This window comes from Oryctolagus cuniculus, chromosome X (assembly GCF_964237555.1).
Source record: "Oryctolagus cuniculus chromosome X, mOryCun1.1, whole genome shotgun sequence".
NCBI lineage: Eukaryota > Metazoa > Chordata > Mammalia > Lagomorpha > Leporidae > Oryctolagus > Oryctolagus cuniculus.
In genome coordinates, this window is record NC_091453.1 from 18,232,524 (window position 1) to 18,254,956 (window position 22,433).

Below are 22,433 nucleotides of genomic sequence, written 5' to 3' on the forward strand. Positions count from 1 at the left end.
CATGGCTTTGAATGGGGAGTTCAATTCCCAGTTAAATTTACTTTTCATCTCTTTGGGTGAATCCTGAAGATAGAATAGCCTGAGCATTAAAAAAAAAAAAATGGCTAGAGGCATAAGCGTATTGCTTTAGTTTCTGACTATTTAGTAAGTCGCCATGTACCTCAAGAAGTGATCTCCCTAATGATTTTCCTTGAAAAGATAATACCTACAAAATGTGGTAGGGGTGGGCATTTAGCCTGGCAGTTAGCGCCCTGGTTAAGATAGTTACAGTCCACATCCAAGTGCCTAGGTCTGCTACCTAGGTCTGGCTCCTGACTTCAGCTTCCTGCTAATGCAGACCCTGAGAAGCAGCAGCCATGGCTCTACTAACCGAGTTCCTGTCCCTCAGGTGTGTGACATGAATTAAGTGTCCTGGGAATTTAGAGAGTGAACCAGGGGATGGCATCTCTGTTTACTTCTTTCCTCTCTCTGCCTTTGAAATAAACAAAACTAAAAAAATATTATGTGGTGCAATTTTGAAAAGGAAAATTAAAAAATTATCTGAAAACTCTTTCAACTGTTAATAAATCAGAAGTAAAATAAATGTAGGCAAAGGACATTTGCAACAATACAATGAAAGGAAATGCTAAGAGTGTTAAAGATGATTCATTTTATAAATTCTTTAACTTTTTAACAAAAAGTATCACTTTATACTGGGGGGAAGGTTATATATAGAAGCAATCTCCGAATACAGAACAGTGCTAGATAAAATGTCAAAACAGAACATTCAAAAGGCACAATCCAGGCTCCGAAGTAAGGTAAGTAGTTCTGTGAGTCAGAAACACCACAGAAACTCAAGATAGTGCACAAGGTTGTAGACGTGGGGCTGCTGGGCTCTGGGATGTGAAGTAGGCAGCGGTTGACAGGAGTTGAGATTTACTAGGCTTACGTATCTGAAAATACTCCATGCAAGGCAAAGGACCCAAGCCAGGATCTTTGCTTCAATTAGTCAGGAAAGGCATCATGCTTCCCTATTGGTGAGAGGAGGCTGAAATACACACACACACACACACACACACACACACACAGTCTACCATTGAACACAACATACAACTTTTAAATTCCTCTTAAGGTAGGGGAATTGGGAAAAAAATCAATTTCACAAAGCCTACTAATACTTTCATGTCCTCTGTATTTTTTAATATAAGGAATCCATTTGAATAAATACTATATAGAAACACATCCAATCCGTATTATATACCAAATAAAGCTAAAAGAATCCCATGCCATAAGACTGCTGGAATTGTACAGTTAAAAATTGTGTCAAGGAAGGGGTCAGTATTGTGGCACAGTGGGTAAAGCTACAGCCTGTAACGCTGTCATTCCATATGGGCACTGGTTCGAGTCCTAGCTGCTCCACTTCTGATCCAGCTCCCTGCTAATGGCCTGGGAAAAGCAGCAGAAGATGGTTCGAGTCCTTAGGGCCCTACCACCCATACGGGAGACTCAGATGAAACTCCTGGCTTTGGCCTGCTTCAGCCTTGGCCATTGTGGCCACTTAGGGAGTGAACCAGTGGATAGAAGACTTCTATCTCTCCTTCTTTCTCTGTAACTCTGATTTTAAAATAGAGAAATCTTTCAAAAAACTAAGTCAAACAATTATATCCACCTACTAAAATAACTCAACTTTCTAAAAATAAAGTGTAGCTAATTCTTACACTTTACAAAATATTTTAGAGACATGTTTTTGAGAATTATGCAGATACAAAAATACCCAAAAACATGGTATATGCTGTTGCTAACAATACTACAAGTAAACCAAGTAAGGGTAACTTATTCTCATTTGTTTTCATTGTAGATATCATACTAATAAATTTATGAATGAAGAAAAGCCTTTTGGTGCCCCTATAATTTCTCATAAGGAAATACTTGGAAGTTTTCTTTGGTCTTAGGGTTTTTCATGGGTAAACTACATGCAGGGGCATTTGTAATCACATATTTTGGTGTACTGGTAGAGCTCAGTTCAGGACTCTTGGACTGGGTTAGAAGGAAAATGGCTACTTGGCTACATGAGCAGGTAATTTTCCACACCAGTAAATCACCGATGACATGGTTCCAAATGTCTTCCTTTGTGTGCAGTCCCTGCAAGCTAATTACTTTAAAGGAGATGGCATAAAATGAACTGGGCACGCATTACTCTGAACCTTTCAGATCCATATGGATCAGGACACTCCCTGGCCCAGAGCCCCAAGGTTTCACATAATAGGTATTATATTATCCTATTGTGGTATGATAAAAATTCTTGGGCTTCATAATCAGGTGGGAAGATTGGGTTTCTGCAGTATAAAAATGGGAGTGTCTTTTAACTATATATACAACTACTCCTGAAGAGGCAAAGGAAGCCTCCTCAGACTGCCAAAAGAAGTATACCTAAAGAAGTAGCTAACAGATTGCATTTGGGAATGTACCTAAATCTTAGTTCTTAAAATGGACTAGGAGATATATTTTGCATAAGAGGAATTAAAAATACGTTGTTCAAAATTACAAAGATTGAACTGGTGGCTTTAGGACAATTTATTTTTAGCTTTAATATTCATAAATAAAATATGCTACAAGTATATTATGAGCAGTTTCCAACTTAATAAGAGATTGTATTTTAAATAAACATCCTGCTTGCATCCAATTACTTTCTTTTACATAGCTTCCAGGGAAGCAAATCTTCATGTGTTAAATTTTTGGAAATAATCCAAAGCCATTTTGTGCCCAACATCTGATTAATCATTTCATTCCACTCACAATTATTGAGAACAATTATTGAGCAAACACAAGGTGTGGCTATAAAATAATACAACAGTCTGCTGATAATCATAAAATAGGCTCCCATGTGGTTCCAGAACAGAAACTCTAAAAATGTTTTGAGAAAGGAAATCATTAGCGAATAGGAAAATGTAAGACTCTTCTGAAGTTCTCACGCCTGTTCCTCTGCTAAGTAGTCAAACAAACATTTACAGTGGTTATTTGTTTTCCTTACAGAGGTTATTTGTTTTCACTCGCAGAAAAAAAAAAAACAAACATGTTTTCCTTATTTATTTTTCCTTCCAGAAAAATTGAAGTATACTTTTGGGAACAGATCATATATGTAAATATCATCCATCAGGTCTGAGGAGAAAAAAAAAAAAGTGCTGAGCCCAAAGAGAAGCAAGAACTATCATTTTTAAGGCCAAGAACTCTTGGGCCGGTATGAAGGGCAGGTGAGCGTGGAGACTCCATGATGACTGAGAGAAGCTGTACATGATCTGCGGCACAGAAGACGAAAGGGCTTTTGTATGAGGCGACACTTACACAGAGGAAGAAAAGGGATCCTTTCTACAGCAAGTTGTAGGGGAGATTCATGGAACTGGGATGCCTCTCACTGCATGTGTCAACAGATGGGAACGACAGAGGAAAGGAAAGATAGAAGGTCATCTTTAGACTTCCAGCTTTAGAGACAATGCAGTTAGGCAATTAAACAATACTGACAACACAGGGACTCTAGCACCGTTTCAGACAGGGAACGCATCCTGCTTCACAGATTCTGGAACCTGTAGGACATGCAGGCAGAGACGTATGGCAGGGGGCTCAAAGCAGAGCTTCGGACATGAGGAGACAGGTGAAAGATGCAGGACAAGACTCACGAGTGTTACTGGTAGTTGAGGTCAACAAAGCTACTGGAAATATGTAGAGAAAAAAGTGGGTTAAGAGTGGGATCCCAACATTCAAGGATGTATAAAAAGAGATACACTGATCACTATTACAAATCTCAAATTTCTATCTTGAGCAACCATCTTGAGCCATTTTCTAGAACTTAAGGTCTGTATATCCAGATATTTACTCCACATATCCACCTGGACAAATAACTGAAATTTCAAATGTAATGTGGTCCCATCATTCTCCTGGTATCTTGCCCATGGATACGTCTGCCTCCCTCTAAGTAAGCAGCCCATCTTCCAGTTGCTCAGGTTAAGAACTCTGGAGTCTTCCTTGACTCCTGTCTTTTTCTCACAACTAAATTCAACCCATTAAGAAACCTCATGGGCTGTGTTGTCCATATATAAGAGAATGTAACCACTTCTCACTCCATTCACCTCTCCCATTCCGATCTCAGATACAGTCAGCTCTTGACAGGGTAATCCCAACAGATTTCTAATGATCGTATTATTTCCCTTTAGGATATTGAAATAGAGGAGTCAGATAAATGAAAACATGGCACTCCTCTGCTCAAAACCCTCCAATGCCTCGCACCTAACCCAGCGTGAACACTAAAATCCTTAGAGGGGCCTCAAAGGCCCAGCAAGATCAGACTTAGGCTCTCGCTGGATTCATTGTCTGCTACCCTCTTGCCCACTTGATCTATTCCTGCCACACCGATATCATTAGGCTTCCTCCAATCTACCAAATATGCTCTCCCCTCAGTGTCACTTAATAGGACACTCCTGGAATGCTTTGCTTCCAATTAGCCTCATGGTTCATATCCCCAGGGCATTCACACTTCGCTTAAATGTTACCCTTTCAGAGAGACCTTTCTTTACCACCCATTTTAAATGGCAGCGCTTTGCTTCCACACACCTCACCCCCACACACTCTACTTCGTTCCCTCTTTAGGTTTCCACATTTGCACTTATCTCCATCTGACATATCACATTTAAAAAAAAATATGGTGCAGCATGCCGGCCGTAGCGGCCATTTGGGGGATGAACTAACAGAAGGAAGACCTTCCTCTCTCTCTGTCTCTCTCTCACTGTCTAACTCTGCCTGTCAAAAAAATAAAAAAATTAAAAAAAAATAAATCGATCTTGGAAAAAAAAATTTATCAAGGTCTCTTCTCTCTCCCACCTTCTCCTTCCTATAATATAGGCTTCCTGAGGGTAGGGATTTTCACCGTTGTAGATCTGGTACCAAGAACTGAGCCTACCTAGCGTATAATTAGCACAGAAATATGTACTAAGTGAGTGAATTAATTCTTATAATGTCAATAACTGATGACACTTACTGAGCTCTTACTATGTGGCAGGTATTTTGCAAAGGATTTCATATTTGTTATATGATTAGAAAAAGAGGAGAGCTGTAAGATAACACTGGGAAACCAAAGAAAGCAAAGTTTCAACAGTATAGTTGTTAAATGGAATCAAGCAGATGGATAAATAAAATATGGCAATTAGTTATTACAATATCACTGTTGATCTTATTGAGTCCTTGTTTCCCATAAAGTGGTGGTGCTAGGAAATTAAGGTTGGACTGAGTCAAAGTACAACCAGGAACTGAATAACAGTTGGATAGTAAGGGGGAAACCATGCATAGCTTGGAGAGAAGAGATATTCCTTTAGGAAGGGAAGTTCTTTTAGGATGAAGGGGATCTGAATATGCGGATTGGTTGACAGGGAAGTACAACAAGAAGGAAGAACTTGAAGATTCCAGAGGAAACAAGCAGAATAATAACCAGAAGAACATCCCAGAGAATGTAAGAGAGATCCAGTGTGCAGCTACTCAAGTTACTCGTGCTGTGTACATCATAGGGCTCAATGTTATTATTTTTTTTTCCCTTCTCTTGTTTCTTTAAAGTGAAGAGGAGGAGAAAGAACCAAGGAATAGAAAAGCAAATGGTGATTTTCAAGTGCTTTAAATGAGTGTTGCCAAAGAGAAATAAGGGGATGATTTTTTTCAGATTATTAACTATTAATTGGGATCATTAAATTATTAGGAAGGACAAATGGATTCTGAAGTATTAATTTAAGGAACAGTGTATTTGTATGTACATACATGCTCATGCATATATATACATGTTACATATAGACGCATATGCCTAATATTTCTTCGAACTCAGGAGTAATTTTCTAGTACTTAAGAGCTTAGGAAAGTAACTCCCAGCCATGTTGAACCCTCTGCTGCCAGCAGCATTTTCTCTACTTGATGAGCTTGCACCTGGCTGGTTGGTAGTAGTGGAAGCTCTCACATAGCTACAGACAGACAATTCAGAGTTAATGCTCATTTCTTGTTTAAAGAGTGATCCTGGAATAGAAATAAGGAAATGAAATCTCATGACAGTGTCATCATAAAGTCATCAGCCAGATGGCAGTCCTTGAAATATAATCCTTAGAGGCTTCTCACAATAATTTGTAATATCACAGCCAATATTATCTTATTCACGAATTCATATCTATTCACAGGGACTGAAGAGAAAGAAATGAACTTGCAGAGGTACTCACTTCTGGACTTTATATGCTAACATGGGCTCTATAAGGAATAGGATCAGTAAATAACTTTTTTTTTCCATAGGTCATAATGATGATTTATGTTCTGATCCAATTCTAAATCACAGAATTTAGTTAACAAGAATCCATCTTTTCATGATTAGTGGATTACTTCCTCTTAAGCACAAATGGCTATTTGTATCTTGTGTTTGAAAATAGTAAATTTAAAAAGTTCCTTTCAAAAGTGTGAGTGAAAAATGAAAACTCATCAATCCATTTATAAACACTAAAACACAAAACATTAGTTTGACTTTTTTTTTGATTATGTCTTGAAACTACAACCTGCCAGAGTGTGATCACAGTAAAGTTTTTTCAAGTTACATTTTTATAACTTAACATTCAAGCATTTAAACTTAAATTGGAAATGTTATTGCTTTAAATAGACTTCCACATATACAAAAACGTTGCATAGATTTATACATATATTGGAAGATTCAGTGCAGGCAATAATTAGTGTTCAGTAGTATAACAGAGTGTCACGAGTTGTGACAAAGGATCAAGTCGGAATGCTTTCTACAGTGTCTCTCTTACCTAAAAGGTCATGGTCAAAATTTTTTTCCGACATGATTCTCTTTTTCTCCATGATTCAAAGTCAATTATTAAACTTGCCTTTTAAAAATGAATTTATAAGATTAAACTCATTTTTAAGATTATAAGTTTATAAGTTTATAAGATTATACAAAAGTGAAGGGACCATCCATCCTGCTGTAAAAAATAAATAAGTAGAAGAAATAGTGTCAAAACAAAGAAATGCAATTGTATGAACCACCGTGTAAAGAAAACACTTTTTATGTATAAAATGCAGCAATACCTTTTTGAAGCAATACGGTATATAATTATTATAAATGAGCCTTAAGCTTTCAAGTGAACACAGACAAAGCTGATCCAGAGCAGGACTGTCAATGAAACTTCCTGTGATGATAGAAATGTTTCACTTTGAACTATCAAACCGCATAGCCACTATTTACATGTGACTATTACACACTTCAAAGGTGGCTAATAAGATGGAGAAACTGAATTTTTACTTTAATTATATTTAATGTAAACTCAAATAGCAGACTTTATTGCTGGTCCAGGTATTACACAAACAGATCAAAAAGTGAAAGATCACATGGAGGGTTATTTTCCTGTTTATGAGAGTGGAGAATAAGAGAAGCTGTAGACAAACTAGGATCCTGCTTGGCCTGTACAGTAGACACACATAACACACATAGAATGTGGATGCCAGAGGAAAGTATCATTAACCAATAGAGAATCCAATTTTCCTCCTGGTCTGTCACTCTGGCCAGAGGAACTATCAAGCCCAAATGGCCCAGCGGTATTGTAATCTTACTCCACCACTCCATTATGTGACAAGTATTTCTTCAGGGAACGTAATGGAACCCAGCCTACAGGATGTTAGATTGTCATCAGATTCTGTCCACATCCTTTGTGTGACACGGTCTCCGCTGGCTGGCTCAGCCCCGATTCCCAGGCACCAGAGATGATGACGCTGTGTTCTGGCTCACAAGCTCCTGAGGAAGCCATTGATTTCCTAATAAAAGCACTGTCCTTCTCCTTCCTACTGGAATACACAGTTCTGAGGGAAATGCCAAGAGGAATGTGTACATTTCAGGGCTGACATTGCTGGGCCACTGTCCACCACTGACCTTCTCACTGAGTGAGAAAAACAGACCTCTGTTTGATACGCTACTGTAAGGTTTTCTACTACTTGAAAGTCAAAAGCAATCCTAACATATATAGCTTTGCTTTCTATGTTGAATTACTGACATACCGGGACAACATAGTTCATTTGTTCACTTGTCTAGTCAACCAAAAAAATGTCTTGAGAGTATTTATGATGCTCCAGTCTAAGGTCTCAGGATTTTGATTGTGGACAAGCCCAACGTATGCTACACACCCTTACAGAACCTACGTTCTTGAGGTAAACAAAGACCAGCCAACACTTAGATAAGCCCTGTGTCACAGGACCAGAAGAGTCTGGAATCTGGGGTTTGGTAGTTAGGGAAGTCTTCCTGGAGGAATCAGCACTTACACTGAGACCTGGATAATGAATAAAACTTAAGAAAGCAAAGAAGAGGGAATAATATATACCAGGTCAGTGGATATAGAGAAGTCAGAACATAGCTAAGGGGAAATTAAAACAGCTCAATGTGACTTAATTATGTGTGAGGAAGTAGATGTGTGGGATTCAGGGAGAATAGGAAATCAGACTGCAGTTGCAAGGAGAGGCCGAATCATGCAAGGCATTAGAGCCATTTAAAAGAGTGGAATGTCTAAAAAGCAATGGATAAGCTACTAATGGCTTTAAAAATGGGAGGAGGGTGAGCTACACGAACACACTTTATTTAGAATGATCCTTCTGAATTCTATGTAGAGAATGAGTGCAAAGTAGGAAAGCTCTAAGTAGGGAAACCAATTAGATGTACAGTGTGGTTACTTAGGAAGCTATGAGAGTCACGGAGCAGGAAGAGAAGTGACTAGATTCTCAAGCCATTTAGGCAATAAGTGACTTTGTGATAGCTTAGCTCTAAGAGTGATAGAAAGTCAAGCATGAATCTGAGTTTTCCAAATCCAACAAGTGGATAGGGTATGGTAAATTCAATGGAGACCATAGGAAGAGAAGTCAGTTGCATTTCAACCAGAAGGTTGGAAAAGGGCAAAGATGAGCTCAGCTTTGAACCTATGCCAGTTGACATTCCTGTGGAACTTTAAAATGGAAAGAAAGCAGCAGCATATAGATGCCTAAATCGGAAAAGACCACTCGCACCTGGGAATACAGATGGGTGGTCAACAAGAGCTGGATCTACACAAGGGGGCGGACTTGTGCCAACAGTGTGTTTTTAGTGAGAAAACAACTGGGAAGGACTTTGCAGGCAAGAATCAAAGGTGGCTTGGTGAACTGAACGTTGTATACGTGCCAATTAAAAATCTGTTATCCTCTCAATTTCTAAATCTATTCATTGCAAAAGTAACTACATACTTTCCTTACTTGACAGATTTTTTAGGGATAAAGCAAAAAAAAAAAAAAAATAAACTGGAAGTCCTTCCCCTGAAGAATCTAAAGACCTTATCACAGTAATCAAAAGACCTGAGAGAGCTGCTTGGGGCATCAAAGAAAATGAACATGGGAATATGGAGAGAGGGATTTGCCAGAAATAACAGTGTAGATGCAGATGAGTGCACTAAGCACTAATCTTGTAGCAGGAATAAGCTCTTTTTGGCCCTCTCTTTTTTTAAAAAAAATTGTATTGTTATTTATTTGAAAGAGAGACAGATTTTCCACCCACCAGTTCACTTTCCAAATGACCACCACAGATGGGACTAAGCAAGGCCAAAACCAGGAACTCAACCCTGGTCCCTCTCATAGGTGCCAAGGACCCAAGTATCCGAACCATCATTTGCTGCCTCCCAGGGTGCACATTAGAAGGAAGTTGAATTTGGAAGTGGAGCTGTGACCCGAATCCAGATACTCTGAAATGGTATGTGGGTGTCTCAAGTGGGGTCATTAACTGCTTCACTTCTTGGTTCCTTTTCACTTTATACTCACTCAACTTGCCAACTTAACCTCTGATCTTTCTTTAAAGAGATTTTGAAATTTATTTGAAAGGCAGAGCTAGAGAGAGAGAGAGAGAGAGAGAGAGAGAGAAGCTTCTATCTGCTGCTGCACTCCCCAAATGGTCACAGCAGTTGGGTCTGGGTTAAGCCAACACAAGGAGCCTGGAACTCCATCTGAGTCTCCTACGTGTGTGGCAGGGGCACAAGCACTTGAGCCATCTTCTGCTGCTTTCCCAGGTGCATCAGCAGGGAGCTGGATCAGAAGTAGAAGCTGACAGGACTAGAACCAGCACTCCTACAGATGGCAGTATCACAGGCAGGGGCTTGACCCACTGAGCCATAATGCTGGCCCTAGTCTCTGATCTTAGTTTGCATTCCCAAAGAGAGACTCCTCTTTGAGAAGCAAGTATTTCTCACTGAAATCTAATGACTGAGTCTCTGACACTCTGACATGAATTTCATATGTATAATTATTCCCAAACCTAATCTAATCTTGTTTAACAGAACAGGTATCAGAGATGTATTTGGAGAATAAAGTTCAAACCTTGCCACTGAGAGATGGCAGTAACTATTATTACTTTTTCTCCAAGTATCAGTCCCCTATTCAAGTTCACCTTTCCCGCCCCAGGATCCTTTTGATAGGTTCCCAAATATAACTCCCTGACTTCAGGTTCAACCTTCTTTATCACAGTCATCTGAACCTCCTATCTTAAATTCAGGACTTGCACAGCTCTGCTCTTCAGGGTCACCAGCTCCATCAAGATTCACAGGAGTTTTCACCCTTCAATCTCTAGTTCAGTTTCAAGATTTACTTGGTTTCTTAATTTCCATATATCAAAGGCTCATTACTCCTAAGACTTAAGACTTTTGGCTCTTAGTTGAAAGTCTATTTTTTCCTTCAACTGTGGTCATTTCTTGTTAATCAAGTCTACATTACTGACATTTGCAGTCATTTGTGTCATTTTCTGGAACTCATTTTTTGCTATGGTCTTTCCCATCCCTGCACAGGTACTATTTTTACCTCTGTTTTCGGACACAACTCAAAATAAGTATTCAGTGATCCTTAACTTGCCACAGCATGGAAAAAGCAATGTTACATTTGCAAATTGGGGAGGTCATCTTTAACAAATATTTACCAGCATCCTATCATATCACGTGGCTTAGAACCTGGGGACGCATTAAATAAGAAAGATACAGTCTCTGTCCACAAGAAGTTTACATTAATTTGGAGGACAAACATTAAACCATTAGTTACATAACTCATGTTTTTAATTCTAATAAGTGCTAATGGAATTAAGAGCATGGATAATAAGGAAATTGAACTTGGTTTGAGAGGGTAGTATCTCTAAGAGCTTTTAATTTCCATAGAGAAGTAAATAGGAAAGGCTGTTTTGAGTCATATTAACCTACGTGGACTTTTCCTTTGGGTGTGGGCAGTAAGATACAATGGTGACACTGTGGATAGCTCTCACTCCATCATGAAATGCAAAGTGAGTTCTTTGTCAGATCAAGGTGAGGGCAGAATGGGACAGAAAAATATTTCTTTGGATAGATATCTCAAAGAAGACTGATAAATGGTTACTCCAGATACAAATCCATCTTTTTTTCCTTTAATTTCTCGTCACTGCCTCTTTAACTGTGGGCTAATCATTTCATCTCACCACACCTCAGGTTCTTCACATCTAAAATAAGAGACTGAGCCAAATCTTCAAGCTTAGTTGAAATTTGGCATTCCATATTTTCACAAGCCCCAGTTAAGCAGGACTGGGAAAACAAACCTGCATTGTCCATGCAACATCATCACCATATCATTGCAGTCAGTAACACTTTGAGAAATAATGTAGTCCATACCTTTTATGAATGCTTCCCCAGGAGGCATTGATGTTCTCTGTTATCATGTGTACTTTCCTGGTATCATCTGCAGAATAATCTCTCAGAAGTTTCAATGCCAAGTCATTTGCCACATCTACATTTATCTGCCACTGGCGGAGGTCTTTGGCCAATTGCTATAAACGCATATGGGAAAGAAAATGAGTATCAGTTTGTTTTCTAAAGTCTGTAGAGCTTCTTAAAAGGCTTTGTACATAGCTTCTGAATTTATACGTCAGAACTTGCCCACACAACTGCTTCTAAGCCACCGTGTGATTTTAGTTAATCATGACAACATAAGCTACCTCACTTTTCATGACCAAATATTTCAAAAGTAGCGTCTTAAGCAATACCAAATATTAGGTATTTCAATTCATAGCAATTAATTAGAAGTTAAGTGGGTTTCATAGTTTTATCATAGGAAAACTATAAAATAAGCTCCTATGTAATTTTTGAGTATGTGACATAACAAAATGGGAACAATAAAAAAAATTGCATGTATTGATATCTCTCTTCATTAACTTGTTGAATTGTTTATGTAATTAGTGCCATCTACTGGCATTGAACTAAACTTGCATATAGAAAATATTGAAAAACTGTGCTGCTATTCTATGTGAGAACTTTTTTTGAAGGCTCATAATACTTTAAATATCCTAGTTTAAAATTAGACTAAGAGTTAAGATAAAAGTCTCTTGCTAAACCAAATCACCAATGTAGTCTTCAGTAACTGGTAGTTATCTAACTAGCCCTTTTTATCACTGAAAACAGGTTTCAATGAAAAATGCAACCCATGACAGATTTATCTGCAAGAATATTAACATAAAATTTCTCTTAAATACTTCCACAAATGCATGGAGGAAGTGCCAATGCATTAACTTGTTGAATGATAATATCAAATCCAACATAGTAGGTTCAGCCATTGACAAAGCAGTAAGAACAGATTTCATTCCAGAGGAAAGAGTATGATAATTTTATATAAAAAAAAGGGAAACAGTTAACTTTCACATATGTAAAGAAAATGGAGTATTAAATCAGCACAGTACAATGCAACACAAATTAAACTAACATAAAATAAAATCCAAAGCTGGAAAGGCTGGTAAAATTAGCACACTCATGTCCTGCTAGTTTCTATTAGAATAATTTGGCAATCAATATCAATTGACATACAAATGCTTATTCCCATTTAGCCAGTAATCTCACTTTTCACACTTTATCCTAATAAAATATTAAAAAGATGATAAATATAGGAATAAAAATCCTCATTAGCCAAAATGGCCAAAAAATGAGTAGCAACTTCAATATTTAATGAGAAGACATTAAAATAGGATAATACATTAACCCAATGGCCTAATATGTAGTAAATGTGCACAGTAATCATTGTAAAATCAGTTCTCTTGTGCAAAAAACCCTCACATTTTTTGATTAATTTAGAATTTAAAAAACTAAGAATTTGAGATGGTGATACACTGCAGTCCCATATACCTCTTATCCCACTTCCCCTTAACAACTCATATTCATATATTTGTCACAATTAATGTACCACACCTAGCTTACCCTATTTATTTTGGTCCAAACTCCTTCTATGCCTTCTACTCATCTCAGCCTCTAGTAATCAACATTCTCTGCTGAGATTGAGTTTGTTTTTTAATTTTAGCTCCCACATATGAGAGAGAACTTGTAGTAATTATCTTTCTGTGTCTGGCTTATTTCATTCAACATGTTCTCCAGTCCCATTCATCTTTTACAAATGACAGGATTTCATTTTTTTTTCTAGCTGCATAGTATTGCATTGAGTATATATTCCACATATTCTGTATCCATTCATCCGATGCTAGTCACGTTGGCTGATTACGTATTTTGGTTATTGTGGAAACAGTGTTGCTCTAACCATGGTGCAGCAGGTATTACTTTCATACAATGAGTTTATATCTTTGGATGTGTACCCAGCAGTGAGGTTGCTGGATCATATGGCAGTTGCATCTCTAGTCTTTTTATTTTTGTAATATCCACACTAGTTCCCAGTTTCTACACTATGTACACTCCCAACAACAGTGTGTAAGAGTTCCCCCTTCTACACTTCTTCACCAGCAGTTGTTGCTCCTTGTCTGGTTGATAAAAGCCATTCTGACAGCGGTGAGGTGATATCTCATTGTGGTTTTGATTTGCATGTCCCTAATGAGCAGTGCTATCTAGTGGGTTTTTTTTTTCCCATGTATTTGTTGGCTATTTGCATTTCTTCTTTTTGAGAACTATTTGGATCCTTTGCCCATTTCTTTACTGGATTGGCTGTTTTTTTTTTTTTTATTGTTGAGGTTTTTGAGTTGCTGCTATATTCTGGATATTAATCTTTTTTTGTTGCATAAGTAGCTTGCAAATATGTTCTCCCTCAAATCCACAATTTTTTAAACTTTTATTTAATAAATATACATTTCCAAAAGTACAACTTTTGGATTATAACAGCTTCCCCCCCCCCCATAACCTCCCTCCCATGCGCAACCATCCCATCTCCTGCTCCCTCTCCCATCCTATTCACATTAAGATTCATTTTCAATTATCTTTATATACAGACGATCAATTTAGTATATACTAAGTAAAGATTTCAACAGTTTGCACCCACACAGATACACAGAGTATAAAGGACTGTTTGAGTAGTAGTTTTACCGTCAATTCACATAGTATAACACATTAAGGGCAGAGATCCTACATGGGGAGTAAGGACACAGTGACTCCTGTTGTTGCAAATCCACAATTTTTAACAATACCATACTTAAAAAAATTTATTTATTTGAGAGTTAGAGAGAGGGAGAGGGAGAGGGAAAAGGAAAGAGGGAGACCCATCTTCCATTTGCTGGTTCACTCCAAATGCCGGCAACTGTTGTGGCTGGACTGGGCCTGAAGACAGGTGCCTAGAAATCAATCCAGGTCCCCCACATGGTTGGCAGGAACCCAACTACTTGATTACTCACTGCTGCCTTCCAGGATCTGGAGTCAGGAGCTGGAGCTGGGTAGCAAACCCAGGTACTCTGATATGGGACTGCAGCATCCTAATCAGCATCTTAACCACTAGGGCAAACACCCACCCTGTACTGTGTTTTTCAGCTCATTAAGAATTTATAGCTGGGGCCAGTGCTGTGGCGCAGCGGGTTAATGCCCTGGCCTGAAGCACTGGCATCCCATATGGGCGCCAGTATGAGATCCGGCTGCTCCACTTCCAATCCAGCTCTCTGCCATGGCCTGGGAAAGCAGTGGAAGATGGCCCAAGTCCTTGGGGCCCTGCACCCATGTAGGAGACCTGGAAGAAGCTCCTGCTCCTGGCTTTGAATTGGCACAGCTCCAGCCATTGCAGTCAATTGGGGAGTGAACCATTGGATGGAAGATCTATCTCTCTCTCTCTCTCTCTGCCTCTCCTCTCTGTGTAACTCTTACTTTCAAATAAATAAATCTTAAAAAAAAAATTTATAGCCATGAACTGGAAGGGCAACAACAACAACAAAAGTTGATGTTTCTGGAAAAATCATTTTAATATTGGTTATTTTGTGTTAGTGTGATTTATATAGCAAAAATCAACTACCAGTATTCTAGTATAGTTTCTTATTTTTTTATGTATTTTTTATTTTGACAGGCAGAGTGGACAGTGAGAGAGAGAGAGAGAAAGAAAGGTCTTCCTTTACTGTTGGTTCACCCTCCAAAGGCCGCTGTGGCTGGTGCACCACACTGATCCGAAGCCAGGAGCCAGGTGCTTCTTCTGGTCTCCCATTCGAGTGCAGGGTCCAAGCACTTGGGCCATCCTCCACTGCACTCCCGGGCCACAGCAGAGAGCTGGACTGGAAGAGGGGCAACCGGGACAGTATCCGGCGCCCCGACCGGGACTAGAACCCGGTGTACCAGCGCCACAAGGCGGAGGATTAGCCTATTGAGCCACGGCACCGGCCTAGTATAGTTTCAATGTGTTTGATGGTATTCTTATTCCTTAGAAATGTAGTAATCTGTATATAATGTGGCATTTCTTAGTTAACTAGAACATTCTATTCTAGAGTCAAACTAAATAACAGCATTTACTGCACACAGCAAATGGCATATTACCAAACACTTATCAAGAAGCTAAAGCCTTTGTTGTTAAGTTCTGCTACAGGAGAGGAGAGAGGCAGGGTCTACTGGCACTGAGCACAGCTGCTGCTACTACAAGCAATTAAAATTTATCCTTGTTTATGGAATACTTGCCTTTTCTTCAATAATCCCCTTTATCAAGCATTGTAGCTCCTACTTTATTACTTTTCTGATCTCTACATTATTCAAGAACCTTTCTTTGAGGGGCAGAGGTTGACATTGGGCCTAGGGGTTAAGATGCTGCATGAGAGGCGCCTATCTCATATTGGAGTGCCTGGGTGTGTCCTGGCTAGTCTGCTTCCAATTCAGCTTCCTGCTAATGTGCGCCCAGGGAGGCAGGAGGAAAGGAACCAAGTAATTGGGTCCCTGCCACCCATATAAGAGACTCAGATGGAATCCCTGCTCTTAGGACATTTGGAAACAGAACCAATGGATTGGAAGATTCTCTCTCTCTCTGTCTTTCAAATATATTAGTAAATAAAACTTCAAGGAAAGAAAAAGATCAATTCACATCGTGGTAAATTGGAAAAAACAGAAAATACAGTCTTCCAATGGTTTCACAAGTTCATGCATATGTTCAAACATATCAAATTGTATGCATTAAATATATGTAATTTTTGATGTATCAATTACACTTCAATAAAGCTGTTAAAACCTTTTAAGATGCAGAATAGGCCAATGATTCTAAAAATAATCTACAGATCATTTTAAAAAACTAAAAGTGTAAGTTGCCAATATGCTTGAATTTTCCAAAATCTCTGAATAGTAAGCTAGAGTTAAATTAGCAAATTCATAATAAAAAGAGGTATAATAGGACCTGCTTCCCACACATGTGTGCTCCCCATTCCTCTCTTCCTCTCTTGCCCTCTCCACTCAGTCTGTCTGGCTTCCCTCACCCCAAAATAAACCTCTCCCTTAAAAAAAGAGCTGAAAGAGGGAGGCTTGACTTGCAATCAGAGCTTCTCAAGGTTTTTTAATGGCTGAAAGGCAGAAATGCACATGCTGTATATTTACTCCAAAGTTGTATTCATAACGAAAGTTCAGACTTTTATACCTAAGGAATCTTGACTGAGAGATTACCCTCACTGAATGCTGCCCAGGTTTTGTGAGGATGTAGGATTAAACAGAAAAACTCCCACTGACCTTGACTAACACTGGGAGCACTAAGACCCTTATCTACAGGCACAAAGGTTCTAAATCACAGCTTTCTTTCCTCCCTTCTCAGACATTCACAACAGACTGGTTTCCCTGCCTCCTAAGGTAATAAACTGGCCACCTCAGCTTTACACAAGTGTCATTGGTCCTAGGAACCATGACCTTGACCAGCTTTGCCTACCGCTGTGAAATGTACTACCGGGCTAACTCCAGACCTCGGAAGGGGTGTAAATTCAAAAATACAATAGACTTCACAGCACTTTTTTCTTTCTGAATTCCATTTACAAAGGTGTAGACTATAGGGAGTTGCTTGTGTGGCGATTACAGTGTGTGAAGACATTTAAAATACTGCAAGGATGAGCACACAACACCACAACTTTGTGAGGAATGCGCATGGGTATTTTCTATGAAGAATATAAAACACTAAATCCCATAAATATTGTGTCCTTAACCGGCAAAGACATAGTTCATATTCAAACCTAATATGATGCTGCTCCAAGAATTGCTTGGTATTCATACACAATATTTTAGGCAGAGAACCTGAAGTAATCTCGAGAATTTTGAGTATTATTTTTTATCTATTTTAATGTTTGATTTCTCTCTCCCTGTCTCAATTAGTAAGAAGTCTTTTTAGGGATACTGGCCCTACGTGGGAGGAAACAGGATATGAAGAGGAAGAGTAGCTGAAAGTCTGGGCAACAGAGCGAGTCTGCTGGGTGTGAGTGCTGCATCCATCACTTAGCAGGTGAGTGGCAAATGGGAAAGTGAATTATTTTCTCCATACCTCCGTATCCTCCTTTGCTAAATGGGAATATTAACAGTATTTACCTCCACAGGTGATTATGAAGGTTAACTTAAAAAACTCCAGGAAAACACAAAGGTTATCTGGCATAGCCAAGGCATTAAATAGCAGCTATGACCACCACCAATTGCCATCATCATCACGACTGCTGATGCTACTACTACTGCTTTTAATGAATCACAATATATTCACTATGGTCTGAACCCCTATGCAAATCAAGTGGCTTGCTGTCTTACAGACACTGTCTACACACACAGTAGCTCCAAAAAGCTCCCTTTCACTGGGGAGATAAAAGTGAGCGCATAGACCTATAATGAAAATTTTGAAGTTGAGTATTAAGTTTTGTTATAAAATGTTTTGGATAGTCACCTGCAAGTGAAACAAATGTTTGCGCCAGATGAATTAGATATTTACATCGTTAATGACTGTGTCTCAAAGGAGCGTCATGAAAGGCAGTGCAGGATGAAAAGGCATTGTCCCAGGAGGCCTTCCTTGTCCATTGGCTTGCATTTGATCTTAAGGAAGTCACTGACCCCGTGAATCCCATTTTGTCATCTGTAAAATAGGATAAGGCTACTTTGCCCAGACCGTAGGCTTGTCGTGAGGTACCAAAATCGAACAGCCTGGAAAATTATACAGTAGGATTCTAATATGTTTATGGACGAGAATTCTACATCTTGGATTTCTATCTCTGTCTTGGATACTGTGTTTACTTTTATGAACTAAGGACTTCATGGACAATGGAGCTCTGTGAGCTAACAAGGAGCTTATTAGCTTTTACATTCAGTCTCTGTCCATCTCCTGCTCTACTCAGTGCGGCAGATGGACTAAGTCCCGAGAGGGGGGTCAGACTTTCCCAGGATCTCTCACTAGCTGGCTGCAGCAGGGTTAGGGCAGTGCCTTGTACTGGTGGGGGATAGAATAGCAAGAGGAAGGGTGAAGTTACTGATTTTCTCCCATTCTGTCCATAGTGATCAGTGAGTGCATTTCCCATTGTACCTCCCCCCGTAGTGCCAGCAACTGCTGGGCGGCCCCCACAGTGGTGGATTTAGCACCAGATGGCTCTGTTTTCTGGGCTTTGGTAACAATTTCTGGCTCTCCAGCCTTTGAGGTGGTAACCCAGCAGTTTCCTGAAGCTGCGATATTCTCAATGCCTCACTCTCTCCTGTTGGGTTTCTCAGCTGCCCTCTTACCCATGTGATCAGTCCTTTGTATTAAATTCTCTCAGTTGCAAATACTTGGTGTGGTTTTCAGACTGAATCCTGACAGCAGAAACTGAAAGAAATCTCACAGCAAATGACCCTGCCTACAACCCCACAGGAGGAATAGAATACATTAAACATAAATTTCGTGAACTATCCGACTTCTCACTTTGTGTCTTTCCCTCCAGTCTCAGAAGAAGAGGCGACTTTTCTGCTACTGGAAGTTGATTTCGCCATCTGGGCACCCATCTATTCTGGGATCCTCCCCCACATACTCCCTCCCCCTCCATGAGTTCCAACTTCTTGGCTCTCTGCATGGTCCTTCCCCACGATCTTCAAACCAGAGTGTCTAACTCATCTTTAAACGACTACAGCAAAAATCTGCACTCTATCATTTTTTCTCCTTTCACAGTCACACTATATAGAAGGCAAATATTCACTCATTGCCTTAACTTGATCATATTCCTGCCTATCTACAATTCATCAAAATCAGCCTTCTGCCATCACCATTCCATAGAATTGTTCTGACAGAAATCTCCATGGCAAATTGAATTATTGACTCTGTTTCTTTCTATCTCCCTGTACCTGTGTCCTTTGCTATGTAACTTCAAAGTCCTCTTACAGAAAAAGCAGTTTACATCCCTGCCTTTAACCTTCGGCCATGGGACCTACTTTGCCTAATCCTAATGAGATATTGATAGCTTTGGGATCCGCAAGGAGGGAAGGCCTACACTTCCGGGAATGGAGAGGCCTACTTCCGGGGAAGAAAGTCCTTGTCAAGGTCCCTGCTGGTGCCTAAAAGTCAACCAATGAGGATCAGACCCGCCTCAACCTTTAACCCCCACGCCCTGAATCTATAAAAGGAGCCCTCCCAATCTCTGAGTGCGACTTCCCCGGTCCCCGTTCTGTTGCTCTGTTGGGACCGGGGAACCTCGCCTGGCAGCGGAACCCCAATAAAAGCCTGTGAATGAATTGATTCGTCTGCCTGGGAAGATTTGTTGCGCCCCGGACACCTTACAGATATGACTTGACGTGACACAAGCAGAGGACTGAAATGTGCTGGTTCAGCGTGTTTTGCATTTCTCCATCACCTTTAGATAAACAGGTCCCATGCTTTTCTGTTCATCCCAGAAGAGGGATGAGTGACACGTGGAGCAGACGCACCCACCCAAGTTGCTAACTCATAGGAAGGCAAGAATGTGCTTTGGGTTGTATGCTCCTGACATTTTGGGGTTGTCTGTTACTGCAGCATTTTTGTGAAGATTAGTTCATTGATTCTCTCACCAATCACCAACGCCTGTAGAAGAGTTAGGTTTTCATTTACTTGATTTACTTTGCAGCAACTGGTGCTGCTGGCTACTGTTTTCGTGAAGTCTGTCTTTGGCTCCATGTCTTCAGGTCTCCTCTGTACTCTCATGGTTCAAATTTGCCTTTTTTTTTTTTTTTTTTGGCTTTCCCTGGAATATCACTGTTCCCCAAGGTTCAGTCCCTAGCTAAATCTTCTACCTCTGATTGTAAGTTCATCTTTAACTGGAGAGGTGGCAGGGAGCAAGCATATCCTCTGAGGAGCTGTATCATCATTTTCCCTTATATTTGAATCTTCTGCCCCCACTGGCACTATTCTGATTTGGGTCCCTATAAATACTTGCTCAGATTCTGCACTTATATTTTTATGGGTACACTCCCTCCACTCTCAAATCAGCCCTTCCACCTACAGACAAGGCTTAAGTGCTCTTTTTGCAATGCAAATATAACCTCATTATCCTTCAGTTTAAAACCTTTCAAGGGCCAATAGGTGCAAGACAAAGCCCAATCCTCTTTCACCTTTTGTAATCTCCTTTCTTTTGTGCAATTCCATTACTGTCCACAGGAGAACATAGAGGCCCCAGGAGGTTAAGTGACTTGTTCAAGGTAACAAAGCTAGTCAGCCAAAGAGGCATCAAAAAATGGAGATTTCTGGATTCTCAATTAGTTAAAGAATATGTGCTTCCATATAAAACAATCCAAGGAAAAGGATTGAATTCATTGTAACAGAACTTTGAAGAATATAAAATAATCTTCTTGATGATTATAGCATGACTGGAAAACTATCTTATATAATAATTTTTTTCCAAAGACAGCAAAAGAATATATATTTGGTTTATTAAAAAAGTCACTGAACAATTTAGTCTTATGTATGAATTAATGTTCTATAAATCCATATCAGGAAAAACAAACACAGTTCCTTTCTTCCTTGTGTGGATTAAAATGACCTATGCAACCTCTTTATGGATTTACAATAGAAATGTTAAAATATCTGTAAGGAAGCTATTTCAAAAGCAAAGCCTCTCAAGACTCATCTATTAAACCTTTGACATTACCAAACAACTCTGTTTCAGAAGGTAACACTCTATACAGGGGATACGATTTAAGAAAATGGCCCTCATTTTCCAGCTTACTGGAAATGATTAATCTTTTCAATAGCTTTGAGGACTACATACCAAAGTTGTTACTTTTTTGTCCTTTCAACAATGACTACAAGCTGAGAGCAGGCTAGTAAATGTGTTATCGGCCAACCCATTAGAGTTCCATTATTTTCTGTCTTACATGGCTTCATGTAATGAATTTTTATAATTAAACTAATGGCATACAATTTATTTTTCCCACTCTTTATTTTCAGGCCCCATTTCTCTTCCAGCTTCTTTGGAATAAGTTTTATACAAAAAAGAAGGGAGGAGAGTCCTCCAAGTGCTTCATTACCTTAATTTCATTATGACATTTTGGAAAGCATTCTTTTTATTGGGGTTCTCTCTTTAATTTGCTGACTTTATTAAAAGGCTTAAGTGGTGTTGTAATTAACAAATCACATAGCTACCTCTGGCATCTAAGAAAAGACTGGTGGAGAGGGTATAGAAATGGCTGGGTGGAAATAACGCCAGAGAGAATGCCAGAGGTCAAATCCCCAGAAAGCGGCATTTTCTCAGTATTTCCAATCCCATGAGCCTGCTTTGGTGGACTGCGTGACTGGTCACAAATACCCAGTGCCTTGTCATGCTCGAGGCCTATCCATGGGTCCCCCCCTTGAACTCACGGATGGCCATTTCACTGGCTTTGTCTACTTGTCAATTCCAAGCAGATGGCTTAAAAAACAGTGCATTATTCATCATGTTCACGCCTCTGTGGTCATGGAAGCATGGAGCAAGAAAGAGCAATGCTCTTTCATCATCAATGCTTTCCGAGTGACTAAGCTAAGTAGAAGGCCCTTGCCAAACAACAAAGAACCCATTGCATGAGCAAAGGATAAACTCTGTTAAGCTTTTAGATTTTGTGGTTGTCACCGTAGCTTAACATAGCCTATCCTGACTGAAATAACTATTCGGATAGGACCTTGTCTCAAATAGAGTAGCACAATTCTTTTATCTCTAAGTAGTCTGGGGCCAAGACCAGGGATAGGATAAACTAGTATAATGACACATGGTCTTGCTAATAAATAGG

The 22,433-nt window shown here is 39.5% G+C and overlaps 1 protein-coding gene across 18 annotated transcripts in view; it reads right to left on the minus strand.

Moving 5' to 3' along the window:
• DMD (dystrophin) overlaps positions 1-22,433 on the minus strand; it is a 2,248,405-nt gene that overhangs the window by 537,375 nt on the left and 1,688,597 nt on the right. For all 18 annotated transcript variants that reach the window (XM_070067426.1, XM_051827673.2, XM_051827679.2 and 15 more), the window contains one exon: positions 11,676-11,830. In XM_070067426.1, the coding sequence (XP_069923527.1) occupies positions 11,676-11,830 (155 nt within the window). The remainder of the gene's footprint in view (positions 1-11,675; positions 11,831-22,433) is intronic.